Here is a 15063-nt window from a genome sequence, read left to right as displayed (position 1 = left end):
CCCATTCCTTGCCGCATCATCTTCACAACGAAACTTTCGTTGTCCAATGTCGAATGCCTGGATCCTGGAAGGCCCACTGAGTGGAGTGACATGTTATCCGCGGTTTCCACATGTCATCAGTCATTACCAGCAGGAATCGAGAACGTTCAGTCGCGGAGAATAAGGGAGTTAGTATTAGTACTAGCAGTAATAAGTTATTAGTATATCAGTAAACTTCTTACTATTAGTACGAGACCATCATGGTTCGGTCTCCACAAAACCTTGCTCACCATGTCCGCTCGTTCTAGTTCTTGGTCGGACACTCGTGCACATCATCAGGTTCAGAGTCACAATATGATTGTAAATTCTGATAACACGTCTCAACTGGAATGGAAGAAGGAAGGGAACGTGACAGTGGATGAGGACAAGTATCTTGTTACTTTTGACATCGACGACCCTAAGAACCCACAGGTGAATCGATAGTTTTTTTTGATGATTTGCTCCAGTTCAGCTTATACCACATAGAATTGGTCCGATGCAAGACGCTGGTATCTCACATTTCTTGCAGGAATGCTTGTATTGAATGCCACATTCTCGAGTTCTGCACGTTAGTGTCATCGACATAATCCTCCCTCGGAAACTCATAATGGTTCTCTGTAGCCTCTGGAATAGCCGACGCATTGGTAGAAGAATTTGGATTATCTGAGGAGGTGGTTACCCTGACTATCTCACTTTTCGTGGCTGGATACTGCGTAGGGTGAGCTGAATCCTCCTCAATCCTAAAATTTGTCGATCTCAAATATTTATCTTCTCTCCATACAGTCCTCTCCTGTGGGGACCGCTCTCAGAGGGTGACTTGTGCTCTCCTATTAACCCACTATCGGGCTAGGGTCACTCATAGTGATTTCTCTCAGAGCTCGGTCGACGTCCTGTCTTCATTTTCTCATTTTTTGTCTACACGGTATTTACAACATGTGCGTTCAAGCTTGTAAATAATCTCAAAAATTATTTTAGATGTTCCAAATTGGTATGGCGCTCTCGAAAAACACTGCTTCCTTGTTGGTGTTCCGCTTTCTGGGCGGGGTGTTTGCAGCCTCACCCCTTACTAATTCAGGGTAAGTAAAATTTCGACCTAGCGATTGACTCTTGTTTACTGAATCTTCGCTAGCGCATTGATATCAGACATCTGGGATGCAAGAACTCGCGGAAACGCACTCGCAATATTCACAGTAGCACCGGTAAATATATATGTATGTTCAAGTTCCCTGAGCTCTAACCATTCTATGCCTTCATCTCAGTTCGTGGGCCCTGCTTTGGGACCCACTGTAGCGGGCTTTATATATGTTTCCGGAACATCATGGAGATGGCTCTTCTGGATCTTAACAATTTTTGTGCGTTTATGCTGTTGGGTTCAACACGCACAACTAACGTCCATCAATTGAGAAGGCCGGTGTCTGCTGGATATTAATTGTGTTCACACTGCCTGAAACTTACGCTCCTATCTTGTTGCTGCAAAAGGCTCGCCATATGCGTCAAGAAGGGAATACCAGGTGTTATGCGCCGATGGAAGTCACCGAAAAAACTCTCGGTCAGCAAATAGAGAACGTCCTTGCTCGTCCTTTCCAAATGCTCTTCCAGGAACCCATGCTTCTGGCAGCTACAGCATACATGAGTGTAAGTCGCTATGACTTCATAACAACATACATCTATGTCGTATAAGAACGAAGTGTACTTCATCTGATGCTATCTGATGCGTTTACAGTTTGTATATGGATGCCTCTACCTTCTGTTCGAGGCCTTTCCTATCGTCTTCACGGAAGGCCATGGTTTCAATGCTGGTATATCGGGTTTGATGTACCTACCTTTGATGCTAGGAGGGGTCATGGCGGTAATAATAGTAAGCTGCTTTTCCTCTATTCATTTGGTCAACTTAAAGGCTCGTTCTGGTAGTATCTCCTCACTTTCAGCCCTCGATATGAACGAGAAGTTCGAAGATGTTCACCCGATCCGGTAGTTCCAGAATTCCGAATTGAGATGGCTCTTATTGCAGCGCCGATTTATGCAGCGTCCTTCTTTTGGTTTGCATGGACTTCTTCTCCGTCCATATCCTTCTGGGCACCCTTAATAGCCGGAGGTGCTATGGGTTTTGGTATCAGTTGGATCTTTGTAAGCCCAATTACTAGTTGAAGATTGCATACCCCCACTCTAACGACCTTACTAGCTGAGCTTGTTCAACTATATTATTGATACCTATCTGATGACAGCAGCCTCTGCTCTGGCTGCCAATACAGTTGCTCGTAGTCTATTTGGTGCAGGATTTCCGGTATGTTTAGTTTCCGGTATGATTAAATTTCATCTTCGGCTGGGATGTAACCTGTGCCTTCGACCAGCTTTTTGCCAACCAGATGTATGTCAAACTTGGCCCGCAATGGGCATCTTCACTGTTGGGGTTTGTTTCATTAGCTATGGTACCGATTCCATTCATTTTCCTCAAGTCCGTATGTGTTTTCATAACATCAAGCACTGTCAATTTACTTTCATCTCAGGTTCGGAGCAAAACTGCGAGAGAAATCAAAGCATGCGGTGGCCAAATAACCTTCCAGCAAACCCAACGAACTTATCATTTCACTCGCATAGACAGATAGATAGATGTGAACGTTTAGACGTTATGAAACGACGTCTCGGAAACCATATCTCATATCTCATGTCAAAAAATATACATCGATACTCGAATTTTATTACATGTATGCTTCATGGTCTCGTAGGCGGGAGGGTTGAGCTTCAATTTTGTTTTAAGTTATTTTTATTCTTGGTACAATAAAGAAGCAGACAATTTCCTGGCCTGACGGCGTCGCACGAGCCCGGACCCATCAATCGTGGGATTGTTCCGCTCAGGTTCCGTTCGTCCTTCCTCTACCTCTACACTCTCTTCAGGGAGTTGACTCTTTCATACACAACTCGACGGAAATCGTGTTTGGCTCAAAATGCCACCAATGGCTTTCAGGGGATTAGTTACAAAAGTGGGGTTTATGAATAAAACAGCCACGGTAACAGTGACACGCATGGTGGCTCATAAGACTACTCGCAAAGTGAGTGCCCTGGATTTCTTTTGGTATTGTTTCTCATCTTTCGTGTAGCGTATAGAGCGGACCAAGAAGTATTTGACGCATGACCCCGAAAATCGTACGCTTTGCTGTCGCATTCAAGACGGACACTCGCACTAAAATTAGAACCAGAACTACAAAAAGACGACATAGTAATCATTCGGAATTGTCCGCCTGTTTCTGCGAGAAAGCGCTTCAAATTGGAAACAGTTATCAGCAGTCCTGAAACCGAACGGGCTAAAATGCGTGCTCGGAGGGCAATCGAGCAAGCAAAAACAACCTCCACTACCAATGTGTTACCGACTGACGCACTACGTGCTTTATTATCCGAGCAACTATGATTCTGTATAATGCCAGTAGAGACGCACGGGATGGGGCAGTACTTTATGCAGAAGGCTGGCTCTGCTGTTGGATTGCTGTTTGAATTTCGACAATCTGGCATCATTATAAACCCATGAACAACTTGCAATGCTAGGGGAAAATATGATAGCGAACCTCCGATTTTTTCTGTTCCGATTTTGCTTCGATATCTTTCAGTTGCGTCTCTATACGTTTACTGGTAACAATGAATGGTCCACTAGATACCAGGTATCAGAGAACATACATTTCCCCCCGGATGAAGTCCAATCGAGTATCGACCGTGCTTTTCGCATCTGCCTGATCCTGTTTTACAAGAACAGGTCCAATCTGCTTGTATATGATGTTTTCAGGCGTTAACACAGCGAATTCCTAGTTCAAGGTCATCAGAGATGGTAGATTTGGCAAGAAACAAAACGCACCTTTTTCACGAGTTCATTTTCGGACAACTGGGCGTCTAACCTTTGCCTAGCTTCTACAACATTGCTGAGGTCTACCTGAACCTTCTGAAAATCAACTGAAGCAGCTTGGAGTTTTTCGCGTAGTGACTGTAAAGAGGACATCATGATAGGCGGCAACCGGCCGCCACGGCCCGCCGCATTATTGGCTTCTGGCTTCCATATCACACGAATTTCAAGTACAAAAATGCGGACCTCCGATACCATGAAGAGTATAAAAGCATATGTATGCTGATGATAATAGGGCTTTCACACCATACTTGCTTCCCAGATGTCTTCTCCTGTAGCAATCGACTGGTCCAAAATTGATTCTCCAAAGCTAGTTCTACAAAGATTTCCCTCGCGCCGGTCAGTGGTTTATGGTACTAAAGGTGTCGTCTCCTCGTCACAATCATTGGCGACTGAGGCTGGACTGGAAATCCTCCGAAAAGGCGGCAACGCAGGTACGTACGATGTGCTTGTAAAGGTGCATCTTGCCATTTCTAAAGCTTGCGTACAGCTGATGCCGCGGTTGCTACCTCTGCTGCCTTGAATGTGACTGAGCCTAGTTGTTGTGGCATTGGAGGGTAAATTTATTTTATCTTTGTCCTGTTCAAATATCCACATTGATCTCCAGAGACGCATTTTGTTTGTTCTTTGATGCGAAAACTAAGCAAGTCAAAGCGTTGAATGGATCAGGACATTCACCTGTGAAATTGACGCTGGAATATGCTCGATCGCGCGGCCTCGCAGGCCGTTCTATTCCCACCAGCGATTTGAACGCTGTCACTGTACCAGGTGACCTTACCCATGGCATGCAGAAATTAATCGTTGACGTTGGATATTGGGTACAGGGGCGGCTGCTGCCTGGGTCGATACAGTCAAACACTTTGGAAGTGGATCTCTATCCGTCGCCGATGTCTTAGCTCCCGCCATCAGACTGGCTGAGGAAGGGTAGGCAAACATTGTCGCTCAATGATTAGCGAGTCCAGTCATTGAAGTATCTTCCCACGTCAGGGTTCCAGTTTCTGAAATTCATAGCTTTTCAGTAGGTCTTTGCAGGACCCCTGTTTATGGTAGGGGAGGTTAGTTCCTTGGCCTTCCAAATGAGCTTGATTTTGACCGAAAGTTTTTTTCGTGAAATCCTCCAATTTTGACCGAATTTTGCAACTGACCTCATGACGGACCCCAAATTTGACCGAATTTTAGATCCAGACATATTTTGGCGCCCACGCTTAGTGATGTCTCGAAATTCACGAAATGCAGTGGAAATGGTTTTCTGAGCTCAGTTCTAAATTTTGAACCAAGGACTCTGGATCTATCACAGTATGTATGCCAGAATAGGCCAGAATTCATACATTCACACTGCACAAGTGGTCCAAACCTGACTAATTTTGACCGAAATTTGTGCCAAGGCTCCAGCCCGAATCATTCATTCTTGACCGAAAATTTTACCAACATACATGCCAAATCAGGTCGATTTTTGACCGAATCTGGAACCAACGTCCCCTACCATAAACAGGGGTCCTGTCTTTGCTCTTGTTGCAATATCTTCTCGCTGAACGATATCGCGCAATCAGTGGCAACGTTCCGAAGTAAGTTTTTGTAATACCTGCGCATGCTTTGAGTGAGATACGACAATGATCGCCCAGGAACTTATCAAGAACGCCTCGCCAAATGGTGATGAAATGCTGCTGAACGGTAAAGCCCCCCTTCCTGGTCAAATCGTAAAACTTCCAAATCTGGCACGAACTTTTCGCGAAGTCGCCGAAAATGGAAAGGATGGCTTTTACAAAGGGCGTGTTGCAGAAGCGATCGTCGACCTCATTCAAAGTAAGGGCGGCGTTATGGAGCTGGAAGATCTAGCAAAACACGAAACATCCATCGTTGAACCAATACACTACACTTATGCTAGTGAGCTGAAGATCTATGAGGCAAGGCTCTATCTCGAACGCCCGCTGATTATTTTAATCTTTTCGTATTAAGTGCCCTCCAAATGGACAAGGTTCGGTCGTTCAAAGTCATGTACCGATATTTCCTTGACATAAAACAGGAATTACCGCGCTCATTGCTCTTGGGATTCTTGAAAGTTTACAAGAACAAAGAATTGTCAGACCGTTATTGGATATGGAACATAATTCTGCAGAGTATCTCCACGCCCTTGTCGAAGCCATGAGGTACATATCGTTCATTTCGGATACATATGATCTGCAACAACTCTTTCTTCTAGATTAGCTTTCTCTGGTACGCACTTGATGCTTGATGCAGATTGCACACAGGACATTCTCTAAGCAAGAAACAGATAGTCAATACTATGTGACAGACCCAGACGTTGTACATGTTCCAGTGGAGGAGCTCCTAAACAGGGTAAGGGAATTTTGGCTATGTGGCTAACAGATGTCAGAGATGATTGCTTGCAGGAATATTTAGCGAATAGGGCCAAGCTTATTGACCCGCTCAGGACAAATCCCCACGTCGTGCATGTACATCCTCTTGCGCATTGTGTCTCTAGTTGACCATTGAATCATTGACACCTACTAGGGAAACCCTGTTAACTCTTCCGACACGGTTTACTTTTCTGGTGTGTAGTCTCCTATATGATTCGTTCAACAGCCCTCTAATCTTGCCGAACACCAGTAACGGATCAATGGGGCAATGCTTGTAGTTATATACAGAGCAATTACGCTGGTAAGCATTTTGGACCGAGACCCCTCGACATTCAAATATCCATTAATCGCAAACAGGATTTGGGACTGGAGGTAGTACAGTTTATTGAAATAACGAACGACAGTGGCTCAGCACGACTGATGAATTTCAAAGCTGTACCCAAAGGTTGTGGATTCACCCTACAAAACCGAGGGAGCGGTTTCGTTCTACAAGAAGGTCATCCTAACATGTTGAAGGTATGAATCAGAGTATCATACCTCTCAAACTTACTTATACTGTCCGTGTCAGGGTGGAAAACGACCTTGTAAACACAATTTTCCTCTCGTAATGACGATTCTGAATCCCCACCTGTAGATCATACCATCATACCCTGTATGGTGACGAAGAACGATGAATTATTTCTCAGTTACGGTGTAATGGGCGGCTTTATGCAGGTATAACCAGAGTTAAAAAGTCTCTAGTTCCTACTCATTCGAATATCTCACTAGCCACAAGGGCATGTTCAAGTTTTATTGAACATATTACGCGGATTTACACCCCAAGCTGCTCTTGACGCTCCTCGTTTCTGTATATCTGCGGGCAGTCCTGAAACACAGAGTAGTTCCACGGGTACACCTGGGGACGTAAACAGCGAAGTGTACTTTGAAGAAGGAATTTCGGAAGAAACAATCGCCAAATTACGGGGTGAGTAGCCTCTTTCGGAAAAATAATACACTCTCATGGACTGTTTGTAGAAATGGGTCATGATGCTCGTGTAGCCACAGGTTTTAGTCGGAGTATGATGGGCCGAGGTCAAGTCATACAGAAGATAGACGATGCGTCTGGCGCTACAGTTTGGGCGGCTGGATCTGACCCTCGCGCTGACGGGCACGCTGCAGCTCAAATTTAAGGACGAATTCCAGTGACCCAGACATCACTAATTTAACAATATGTATACTTACCGGTTACACTCTGCTGATTATGGGGAAATTAGGAAACGTCCAATCTACTATATACTTCAAATCACATCCGTCGCTGCCTTTCGCTTCCCTCTTTGATTTCCTTTTAGAAAGATGAAGGCGAATTCAATTCGGATGACTAACCTGCTTGTCTCCGTCTGTATTCCCTCAGCTCTTTTGTTTTGTCGGGGCCTCGTATTTTTCCCCAACCAGATAGAGGTAATACGATTGCAGTGCGATTATCTTCGCCCCCAAGTTCCTGCACAAAAGACAAGATCCGGTCTGCAGCTGCTTTTGGATCTGGGGCATCTCTTGCAAGATCAACTATCTCATCATCGGAGAGTGAGGAGGAGACACCATCTGATACTAAAACTACATATGCCCACTCTCCACCTGCAATTAAAGTATCAACTGTCGTTATCATTAGGAATGGTTCATACTCATTACCTTCCAAAAGCTTCGTCCTGACTTCGGGTTCTGCAGTGACGCCAAACTTTTTGAAGCGCAAGTCCCCAAGACTGACACACAATTATCAGATAATATTTGTGACCGAGTAAGAACTTGCACGTACCCGCGGGTGTTATCAAGAGCGCCCATCCACCTAAAATAATTAAGAATCATAGAAAATGATGCAACATCCCATCATACCTTGATTCACCGTAAGAGTCAGTGATGAGTGATGAACCCATCATTCTTCGTAAACGGATTGACTCTCCACGAGCATCTGCGTGATGGTTTTCAGTCATAGGAAAGACTCTACCCCCGTCTGTGGAACAAAGCAGGACACGCGTGTCACTACAAGAGATAAGTTCTGAAATCAGTGCAACTTGGAAGTGGAATGATTCTCACCCGCAATGAGCAACAGTCAATGCGAGACGATTTGCTGAAAAGAATGGAGTAGCGGGGGCATCCAGAGATTGCAGAATCGCGACTGAGGCAGTTGCCCCACAGGTCTGCGACATGTTATCAGTCGAGAGTTGCCTGTCCACCTATTGGGGGAGCATCAGTCTCCGCAAGACACGTAATCTCCCAAATTACTAACTTCGAAGAAAGCTGCGGCCGCGCGAGCTTCCAGATTGAATTTGGGGACAGAATGGTTTTGTTCAATGATCCAGGGACTTAAAGGGCCGCCTTTGTAACGCTTAAAATAACCCCCCAACTCCTTGATCCACGCAAAGAGCTCAGGAATCATCGAGGGGTGAACGGATTCAAACAGGCCATGAAGTTCCTGGTGAAGATAGCCCGAAACCGCCGGTCCCCCATGTCTGTGATAGTACATTGAGCAAAACGAGAGTTTAGATATCCAGGTAATGCAATGACACACCCATCGTATATTCCAACAAATACAGCTTGTTTAGAGAATACATCTCCCACTAGATTGGGATCCCATTCTATATTAAGACTCTTTTTGAGGCTAACCTGCAGCTCTTCCGGGTCCAGAGATAACGCGGCAAACGCGTAAAAATCTTCCTGGTGACTAGAAGATATGAGGGTAGAGGGTTGGCACGATGATGACGGGAAGAAGAATGACTGACCTCCGATTACCGCGAGATGTCGCGGTACCTATAACTTTTGGTGAAGCAAGGGGAAGCCGTATGACACCACCTATAGTCCGCGTTTGTCAATAACATGAATAGAAGAGCAGGGTGGCAGTACTTGGAGTTGAATACCGGATGTAATCGGAGAAGTGCCTATTCAGACTATTCAGAAAGGCATATTTTGGAGAGCGCTGTAAGAGTCTAAGAGCCATGAGCAGCTTTAATCCTGGTCAAGCGCATTTGCATCAGCGTGCAATGAACGTTAGAAGAGTGAGCCAAATAGCTGCACTGATTCCGAGTCCGGCCCATGCGATCCGGAGCTTCAGTTTATTCGGCGGAGAATCATTGCAAGCTCTCATTATACCGCTCATCATACAACCAGCGCAAAATAGTTATGAACGCTTTGCTTGATTGGGTTCGTTGCGGCTCAGTTCTTGAATTTTCCGCAGGTATGTAGCCATCTGCAAAGACTGAATATTTAGGAACTTCTGGTTGGATTCTTCTTCGAGAGGGTTTTGGTGCAGTGCTTGCATAGTACATATGTAACCTCAAAAGGCATCGAGAGATGGAATCACTTCGACTTGAGAACCGGACATCAGAGGACACTGCCCTACACTGCCGTACTCAATGGCCGATATTCCTTGCGAGCCGCATTACACCAGATGTGACCCCATGCCGGTCAACTTGATGTTAGCTCGACAGAAATACGTGTTTACTACTTTGCTTATTGGTGATAGGCAAGATGATTTTTTGATCCTTATCTTGGTAGACTAAATTGGTACCTCCTTGCAGTGTCGTGCACGACCGAAGGATTTAGGCAACCAATACAAGTTTATCATGACTCCTTGAGCTTCGCGTCGGCACGCAGCTGTTCAACTGATTGAGCATTTCTTCCTTTGCCTGCAAGTATGTATGGACCGTTCCTGGTTCTCGTCCCTGGTACGAAAAGATTAAGAGACGATAACTCTAGATAACTACGTATGGCAATTTTGTCAACGCCACCACCAGGTCCGGGACCACCAATATGAGGGGATTGAGCGGATCGGAGACAATTAAAACCAGACGGTCTATACAGTAATCGCACACCCTCGCACGCCCCTACCTGATTCCCCACACCCATCATTACTGTGTCTCAATATCCATCCTGCGACTCTCCTTCTCCATGGCCGACCAAGAGGGTGAATTCTCATTTGGGACGAGATTGGGCTTGGCTTTCACGGTTCAATCGGCTTGCTGCTCAGCACTTTTGGTTTCTAGTCTTCTCGTCTATATTTTCGTGAGTGCACTTCACAGTGACTTGAAAACTTCTCTTTTTTTTACCTGATTATTCGAGTACTCCGCTGTAGTGATCAAACGTGGGGCCACACGTACATGGAAGGTTTCGACGCATGTCCACTGTTACTTTGTGAACCTGCTGATCTTTGATCTTATACAAGCTATCGGTAACGTTCCACCGCCGCTCTGCATGTACAGCATTGACTTACACCCGCCTCTGGCTCTTTTCTCAGGTGGCATGATCGATGTTAAATGGGTGGCAGATGCAGTGAGTTCCGACATCGACATTTCACTGTTGTGGTAATCTTACAACTAAAATATCTGTCATTGAAGGGTGTGACGGAAGGATCACTGTGTACTGCTCAAGGTTCGCCGACTTTGCCGTTGAGTAATCCTCTGGACTGAGAAGACAAACCTGATAGGTATCTTGAAGCAAATGGGAGACGTAGGAGTTGCACTTTCGTGGGTCATATCTGTCACCTCTACTTAATTGTGGCTTATCATTTATCGATGACGGCTGCGGGATTTAAGGTCTGCGGTGAGGGCTTTTCATTCCATTCCATTTGCGAAGACTCAATAGTTTAGCTTTAGGCCATTGCTTTGCACACTTTCTGTGTCCTTGTTCTGCGACGAAATGCTACTGCCCGGACGGCGGCCGCTGTTCTGATTCTGATATGGATCTTCATCGCTCTCATCGTAGGACTTAGTATAGCAACACACAAAGGCAAGGACTATTATGGAAATACCGAGTATTGTGAGTCCTCCATAATTATACTGAAACATGTGGTGTACATGATCTATCTTAGGGTGTTGGATTACTGGCCATTATGGTTTTGAGAGAATCGCTCTTGAATATTTTTGGTTATGGCTGGCTGGCTGCATAAACCTCGTCTGTTATGGGATAATGGCTTTAGTGGTCAAAGGTCTTTATAATTTCTATTCATTCGTACAGCACCAATTGCTAACATTGATTTTCTTAGGCATATTAGTTGTTGATGGAAGACGCTTTCGGTTCATTGGCTGGAAAGGTCACGGCTTTCAGAATGGCCTTCGGATGCTTAGCAACATCGACAAACTAACAGGTGCAGACAGAGTCCAGGCTAACGACATAGCAATGCGCATGCTTTTGTATGTAAATTCACTCACCGTTCCATGCTAGCTCTCACGAACAGGATTCAAGCTACCCATTGATATACCTCGCTGGAATCGTTCCTATCACCGTCGTCCGCTTTATGGCTTTTGCTGGCTCCAGCGTACCGTTTTCGGCCACTGCCTTTGCAAGTATTACCTTTTCATCATCGGGCGTTTTCAACGTCGTTTTGTTTGCCATGACACGACCTAAGCTTCTACCTCATCGGGTAGAACGGGCCCCACCCAGGCATTTCTCCTTCTCTGTGGGTCTCGGACCACCACCACCCATACCACACTCTCCTTCTAGATATACCCATAGCAGCATCGATAGTAACGATGGCCCATCATGGAAAATGACACCTCCCACCATGCCATCGCAGCTCCCTTTGCTTCACCCTCATTCATAGTCATAGACACACACATGTATGCACTAAAAGTAATGATTTCGGTTTACATACTGTATAACAATTGTATAATGTGCCAGTCAAAGCTGAACATATGAACGGCTACCGGTCTGCCGGTGCTCCGTGGTGTATCTTCTCTTCGTGCCACAATGGGAGGAAATCAATCAGTACCAAAAATCACAGCGCAAGATCGGGCAATACTTGAGTTTGTGCTATTTTCTTTGTCGGAATCAATAAACTTCTCATATTTCCAGTTTGAAGCTGCAACGAGATAAAGTAAAACAATATCAGAAGAATGTAAACCGTCGGATATGATATTCTATGACCCACAAGCTGAATTCATCAGTTACAAGCCATACTAGATCGGGAAGAAGCAATTGCGAAGCAGCACCTAGAAGCTGGCCACAAGGACCGAGCCCTGGTAGCATTGCGTAGGCGGAAGTACCAGCAAGGACTATTATTGAAGACTGATGGGCAGTTGGAGAATTTGCAGCAATTGGTATGTGGCATTTGATTAAGCGTTGTCGTCTCATGCCAGGATTCATAGGTCTCCAGCATTGAATTTTCTCTGGTCGAAGTCTCCGTGCTACATGGTCTGAAACAAGGCAACGAAGTCCTGAAGGAAATTCATAAAGAAATGAACTTGGAATCTGTGGAAAAGTTACTTGAAGAGACGGCAGAGGCAAGGGAATATCAACGAGTGCGTTTCTGATGACCTTGAAGTCGTGTCAATCTGCTTAACCGTCTTCATCAGGAAATTGACGAGATGTTAGCCAACAATCTCAGTCTAGACGAGGAAGACGCAGTTCAGGCCGAACTCCGAGAATTACAGGCTGCTGTGGTTTGTACAATTTATACATCCGTCATCTCATCGCTCTCACTTGTGAAGCAGCGGGCAGAAACAGAACCTTCGAACGATGTCCAATTACCCTCAGTTCCAACCAGCGAGCCCCTTGCTGCCAAACCTGTGGCACCCGAGGAGCAAGTGGAAAGGGATTCAGCAAGAGTCGCAATACCCGCATAAAGCTGTGTCCACTCCATATTCTTCGTAACTAACATACACTTCTACATGGATGTAACTAATAACCATATGAACACTACCAACCCTCGAAATTCCCAAAGCCTAATTTTCGTTTCTTTGAAGGCTCGTCAGATGGAATGTCTGAAACATCTTGAGGTCTTTTGAGGTTGAGATATTTCCCTACTCCTCCATCTACGATCTTATCATTCACAGTTGCCTCGGAACCGACTTTGACCTGTCCTCTGATTTATTAACAAAGAAAAATGCGTTTAGGAAGCAACGTACACCGAACCAGTTGATATTGTCCCCTTCCTTCTTTTCTGGCTTCACAATTTTCGGTCCCTCAGCACGTTTGGCTAGCTTTGCAGCTAATCGAGTTTTATACTCTTCAAAGGGATCTTGATATCTGCAAAGCACGTTAGGATGAATAAGAGTCCTTGAGTACGAAACACACATTATAACCTCTGTGATCTTTACAGATTTCGCGGGTCTCTCCGTTCCCTCCTTTCGCGGCAAGTTCTCGAGTGCGGTGAGAACTTCCTCTCCCCCTACGAGTTTGCCGAACACCGTATGTTTTTTATCCAGATGAGGCGCAGGCTTGAACGTTATATAGAACTGTGACCTGGATTACGAGGTCAAAAAACGAATCGTTAGACAAGTTTGGAGAGAATATACCCATTCGTATTTGCACCCTTGTTCGCCATTGCCAGTACCCCTCGACTGTCATGTTTAGCAGCACCTTTGAGATCGTATTCGTCTCGAAAGGGTGTTTCCCAATAAGACTTCCCTCCTGAACCCGTCCCTGTTGGATCACCAGTTTGAATCTGATTGACGTTGAGTATTGGCATCATCCAAAGAGGTAAACGATCTGACCATGAACCCAGCAATCAGTCGATGAAATAAGCAGTTGTCATATTTCCCTTCCCTGGCTAGCATCAAGAAGTTGTAGCACGTTTTGGGAGCCTGCAATGAGATCATTTCAGATTTTCGATGTTAAACCTGGTTTATAGGTAGCTCACTTTTTCGCAAAACAGCTCCAAATTGAGGCTGCCTCCTCCAAGACTGGTGACCACGCGAACATACGCTCGACGTTTTCCAACGTCCTTCTCCTTTCCTTTGCCTTTTAGTGGATTCGAGATGGCTTCGAACATCAACTCTTCCTTTGAGTTGCACAGTGAGTTTTTGATTGTTTGTACCCAAGAATAGACAAACCTCATCCCAAACAAGCTTGCTTGCCGCCCCACCAGCTACATTGGGATCGACAGACGTAGATGTAAGGGAAGCCCCAGGAAGTCCACTAGAGTAAGGAGAGATATTCCCTGGACCTCGATTTTAGCTTGATGAAGAAGACATAAGCAAATATGAACTCACATGGCGTAGCCTCCTTCGATTTTACAGCGGCGACCCGTGTGGTACTAGGTTTTACGACGGCTTTCGCGATTTTGGTGGATGACGATGCAGGCTGGGAAGGTATGGAGGCGGGTGCTAGACCATGTGGGTTTTGTAAAGTAATGACGTCTTGCCTGAGTTATAGAAACTCAGAACTTGAGGGTGAGATACATATTTCAGGACACCTACTTTTTAAACGCAACGTCGTTCAGAAGATCTTTCCCGCCTTTTATACTCTCCGCAAGAAACACGTTCCCAGTTGTAGCAATAGCCACTATGTGTGAGTGCACACTGAAAGATTTGAAAGATATAGGATCATGGATCTCTCCAGACGCTTTTCGAGAATAGTGAAGTTGAATTAAATCAGCAGGGGTTAATTGCTCCTTGGTAATTGGATTGGTGTTGTCGTGTTGCTTTAACCACGGTATGATATTGGTCTAGAAGCTAAGGGTTAGCTACAACGACGCGAACATACACCGAAAGTCACTAACGAGATCAAACACATTTCCCGTTCCATCTGAGTTTCGAGCACACACAGGATTCTCGAACGGCTGAAATGATAGAGCACAGCAGTCAAATGGCGTTCTTGCGCCAGGGTGTGGTGCCTCCTGCTTACTGTGTTGCGGAGTTTAGACAATCAGACTACGTGCAACAAGAGTCAAATGAAACAAATTACGCTTTGAAGCCCGAGGAGGCAGAATGAGATCCTAGAACGCTGTGTTCGGTATGAGTGATATAGAGCTTATCGTTGGATCCATGACCCATTGATCAATTGGAACTTGTGGTCTGCTGCAAAAAAAGTTGTTTGACTGAAGCCTGATGG

General features: G+C 45.3%; 8 protein-coding genes across 8 annotated transcripts; 5 read left to right on the top strand and 3 right to left on the bottom strand.

Annotated features, from left to right (window-relative positions):
- The first annotated feature begins 211 nt into the window (after positions 1 to 211).
- Positions 212 to 2758, top strand: C8R40DRAFT_1124937 (MFS general substrate transporter). The gene is made up of 14 exons (XM_046228955.1): positions 212 to 450; positions 505 to 586; positions 640 to 736; positions 802 to 830; positions 894 to 940; positions 994 to 1094; positions 1148 to 1217; positions 1278 to 1370; positions 1426 to 1653; positions 1742 to 1876; positions 1930 to 2145; positions 2201 to 2302; positions 2370 to 2473; positions 2526 to 2758. Exons 1-14 carry the CDS (start codon positions 271 to 273, stop codon positions 2572 to 2574), a joined length of 1533 nt encoding a protein of 510 aa, XP_046081827.1. The 5' UTR covers positions 212 to 270; the 3' UTR covers positions 2575 to 2758.
- Positions 2702 to 3613, top strand: C8R40DRAFT_1124933 (uncharacterized protein). Its single transcript, XM_046228954.1, has 4 exons — positions 2702 to 2723; positions 2777 to 3068; positions 3117 to 3162; positions 3216 to 3613. The coding sequence occupies exons 2-4, from the start codon at positions 2964 to 2966 to the stop codon at positions 3422 to 3424; spliced, it is 360 nt and encodes a 119-aa protein (XP_046081826.1). The 5' UTR covers positions 2702 to 2723; positions 2777 to 2963; the 3' UTR covers positions 3425 to 3613.
- On the bottom strand, positions 3468 to 4003 carry C8R40DRAFT_1056140 (Prefoldin; the record flags this gene model as incomplete). The annotated part of the gene is made up of 4 exons (XM_046225058.1): positions 3468 to 3518; positions 3579 to 3639; positions 3688 to 3812; positions 3863 to 4003. The coding sequence occupies 4 exons, from the start codon at positions 4001 to 4003 to the stop codon at positions 3468 to 3470; spliced, it is 378 nt and encodes a 125-aa protein (XP_046081825.1).
- C8R40DRAFT_622596 (gamma-glutamyltranspeptidase) lies at positions 3850 to 7527 on the top strand. Its single transcript, XM_046235671.1, has 20 exons — positions 3850 to 4341; positions 4398 to 4464; positions 4515 to 4675; positions 4732 to 4831; positions 4895 to 4925; positions 5458 to 5472; positions 5530 to 5811; positions 5864 to 5882; positions 5931 to 6054; positions 6108 to 6121; positions 6180 to 6244; positions 6298 to 6360; positions 6419 to 6458; positions 6515 to 6565; positions 6622 to 6636; positions 6698 to 6780; positions 6833 to 6848; positions 6899 to 6978; positions 7033 to 7228; positions 7279 to 7527. Exons 1-20 carry the CDS (start codon positions 4170 to 4172, stop codon positions 7431 to 7433), a joined length of 1749 nt encoding a protein of 582 aa, XP_046081824.1. The 5' UTR covers positions 3850 to 4169; the 3' UTR covers positions 7434 to 7527.
- Positions 7418 to 9232, bottom strand: C8R40DRAFT_1211146 (phosphatase 2C-like domain-containing protein; the record flags this gene model as incomplete). Its single annotated transcript, XM_046233190.1, has 10 exons — positions 7418 to 7575; positions 7627 to 7875; positions 7930 to 8000; positions 8054 to 8083; positions 8131 to 8277; positions 8332 to 8471; positions 8525 to 8747; positions 8807 to 8959; positions 9018 to 9087; positions 9139 to 9232. 10 exons carry the CDS (start codon positions 9230 to 9232, stop codon positions 7547 to 7549), a joined length of 1206 nt encoding a protein of 401 aa, XP_046081823.1. The 3' UTR covers positions 7418 to 7546.
- Positions 9233 to 10343: 1111 nt separating this feature from the next.
- Positions 10344 to 11971, top strand: C8R40DRAFT_623427 (uncharacterized protein). Its single transcript, XM_046235676.1, has 8 exons — positions 10344 to 10462; positions 10529 to 10563; positions 10629 to 10662; positions 10718 to 10757; positions 10887 to 11049; positions 11102 to 11218; positions 11276 to 11423; positions 11476 to 11971. Exons 2-8 carry the CDS (start codon positions 10548 to 10550, stop codon positions 11831 to 11833), a joined length of 876 nt encoding a protein of 291 aa, XP_046081822.1. The 5' UTR covers positions 10344 to 10462; positions 10529 to 10547; the 3' UTR covers positions 11834 to 11971.
- C8R40DRAFT_1211118 (Snf7 family) lies at positions 11939 to 13086 on the top strand. The gene is made up of 6 exons (XM_046233189.1): positions 11939 to 12035; positions 12085 to 12127; positions 12177 to 12329; positions 12378 to 12530; positions 12585 to 12671; positions 12723 to 13086. The coding sequence occupies exons 1-6, from the start codon at positions 11980 to 11982 to the stop codon at positions 12852 to 12854; spliced, it is 624 nt and encodes a 207-aa protein (XP_046081821.1). The 5' UTR covers positions 11939 to 11979; the 3' UTR covers positions 12855 to 13086.
- Positions 12928 to 15005, bottom strand: C8R40DRAFT_1056046 (cyclophilin-like domain-containing protein; the record flags this gene model as incomplete). Its single annotated transcript, XM_046225048.1, has 11 exons — positions 12928 to 13086; positions 13137 to 13257; positions 13306 to 13473; positions 13527 to 13675; positions 13725 to 13814; positions 13871 to 14011; positions 14064 to 14170; positions 14223 to 14374; positions 14430 to 14677; positions 14732 to 14855; positions 14917 to 15005. 11 exons carry the CDS (start codon positions 15003 to 15005, stop codon positions 12928 to 12930), a joined length of 1548 nt encoding a protein of 515 aa, XP_046081820.1.
- Positions 15006 to 15063: the final 58 nt, after the last annotated feature.

Source organism: Lentinula edodes (assembly GCF_021015755.1).
Source record: "Lentinula edodes strain Le(Bin) 0899 ss11 chromosome Unknown C8R40scaffold_42, whole genome shotgun sequence".
Classification (NCBI taxonomy): domain Eukaryota; kingdom Fungi; phylum Basidiomycota; class Agaricomycetes; order Agaricales; family Omphalotaceae; genus Lentinula; species Lentinula edodes.
The sequence above is the reverse complement of the archived record's forward strand: the minus strand, read 5'-3'. Positions and strand labels throughout refer to the sequence as shown.

Coding starts and splice junctions, on each gene's coding strand:
- C8R40DRAFT_1124933 (XM_046228954.1), top strand. CDS start 2,964: ATGCCACCAATGGCTTTCAGGGGATTAGTTACAAAAGTGGGGTTTATG. Junction 3,069..3,116: donor CTCATAAGACTACTCGCAAA/GTGAGTGCCCTG, acceptor TCTTTCGTGTAG/CGTATAGAGCGGACCAAGAA. Junction 3,163..3,215: donor GACGCATGACCCCGAAAATC/GTACGCTTTGCT, acceptor AATTAGAACCAG/AACTACAAAAAGACGACATA.
- C8R40DRAFT_622596 (XM_046235671.1), top strand. CDS start 4,170: ATGTCTTCTCCTGTAGCAATCGACTGGTCCAAAATTGATTCTCCAAAG. Junction 4,832..4,894: donor ATCAGACTGGCTGAGGAAGG/GTAGGCAAACAT, acceptor TTCCCACGTCAG/GGTTCCAGTTTCTGAAATTC. Junction 7,229..7,278: donor AACAATCGCCAAATTACGGG/GTGAGTAGCCTC, acceptor GACTGTTTGTAG/AAATGGGTCATGATGCTCGT.
- C8R40DRAFT_623427 (XM_046235676.1), top strand. Junction 11,219..11,275: donor AATGGCTTTAGTGGTCAAAG/GTCTTTATAATT, acceptor TGATTTTCTTAG/GCATATTAGTTGTTGATGGA. Junction 11,424..11,475: donor ATAGCAATGCGCATGCTTTT/GTATGTAAATTC, acceptor ACAGGATTCAAG/CTACCCATTGATATACCTCG.
- C8R40DRAFT_1211118 (XM_046233189.1), top strand. CDS start 11,980: ATGGGAGGAAATCAATCAGTACCAAAAATCACAGCGCAAGATCGGGCA. Junction 12,531..12,584: donor AGGCAAGGGAATATCAACGA/GTGCGTTTCTGA, acceptor CGTCTTCATCAG/GAAATTGACGAGATGTTAGC. Junction 12,672..12,722: donor GAGAATTACAGGCTGCTGTG/GTTTGTACAATT, acceptor CTTGTGAAGCAG/CGGGCAGAAACAGAACCTTC.
- C8R40DRAFT_1124937 (XM_046228955.1), top strand. CDS start 271: ATGTCCGCTCGTTCTAGTTCTTGGTCGGACACTCGTGCACATCATCAG. Junction 737..801: donor GTGGCTGGATACTGCGTAGG/GTGAGCTGAATC, acceptor CTCTCCATACAG/TCCTCTCCTGTGGGGACCGC. Junction 1,654..1,741: donor CAGCTACAGCATACATGAGT/GTAAGTCGCTAT, acceptor ATGCGTTTACAG/TTTGTATATGGATGCCTCTA.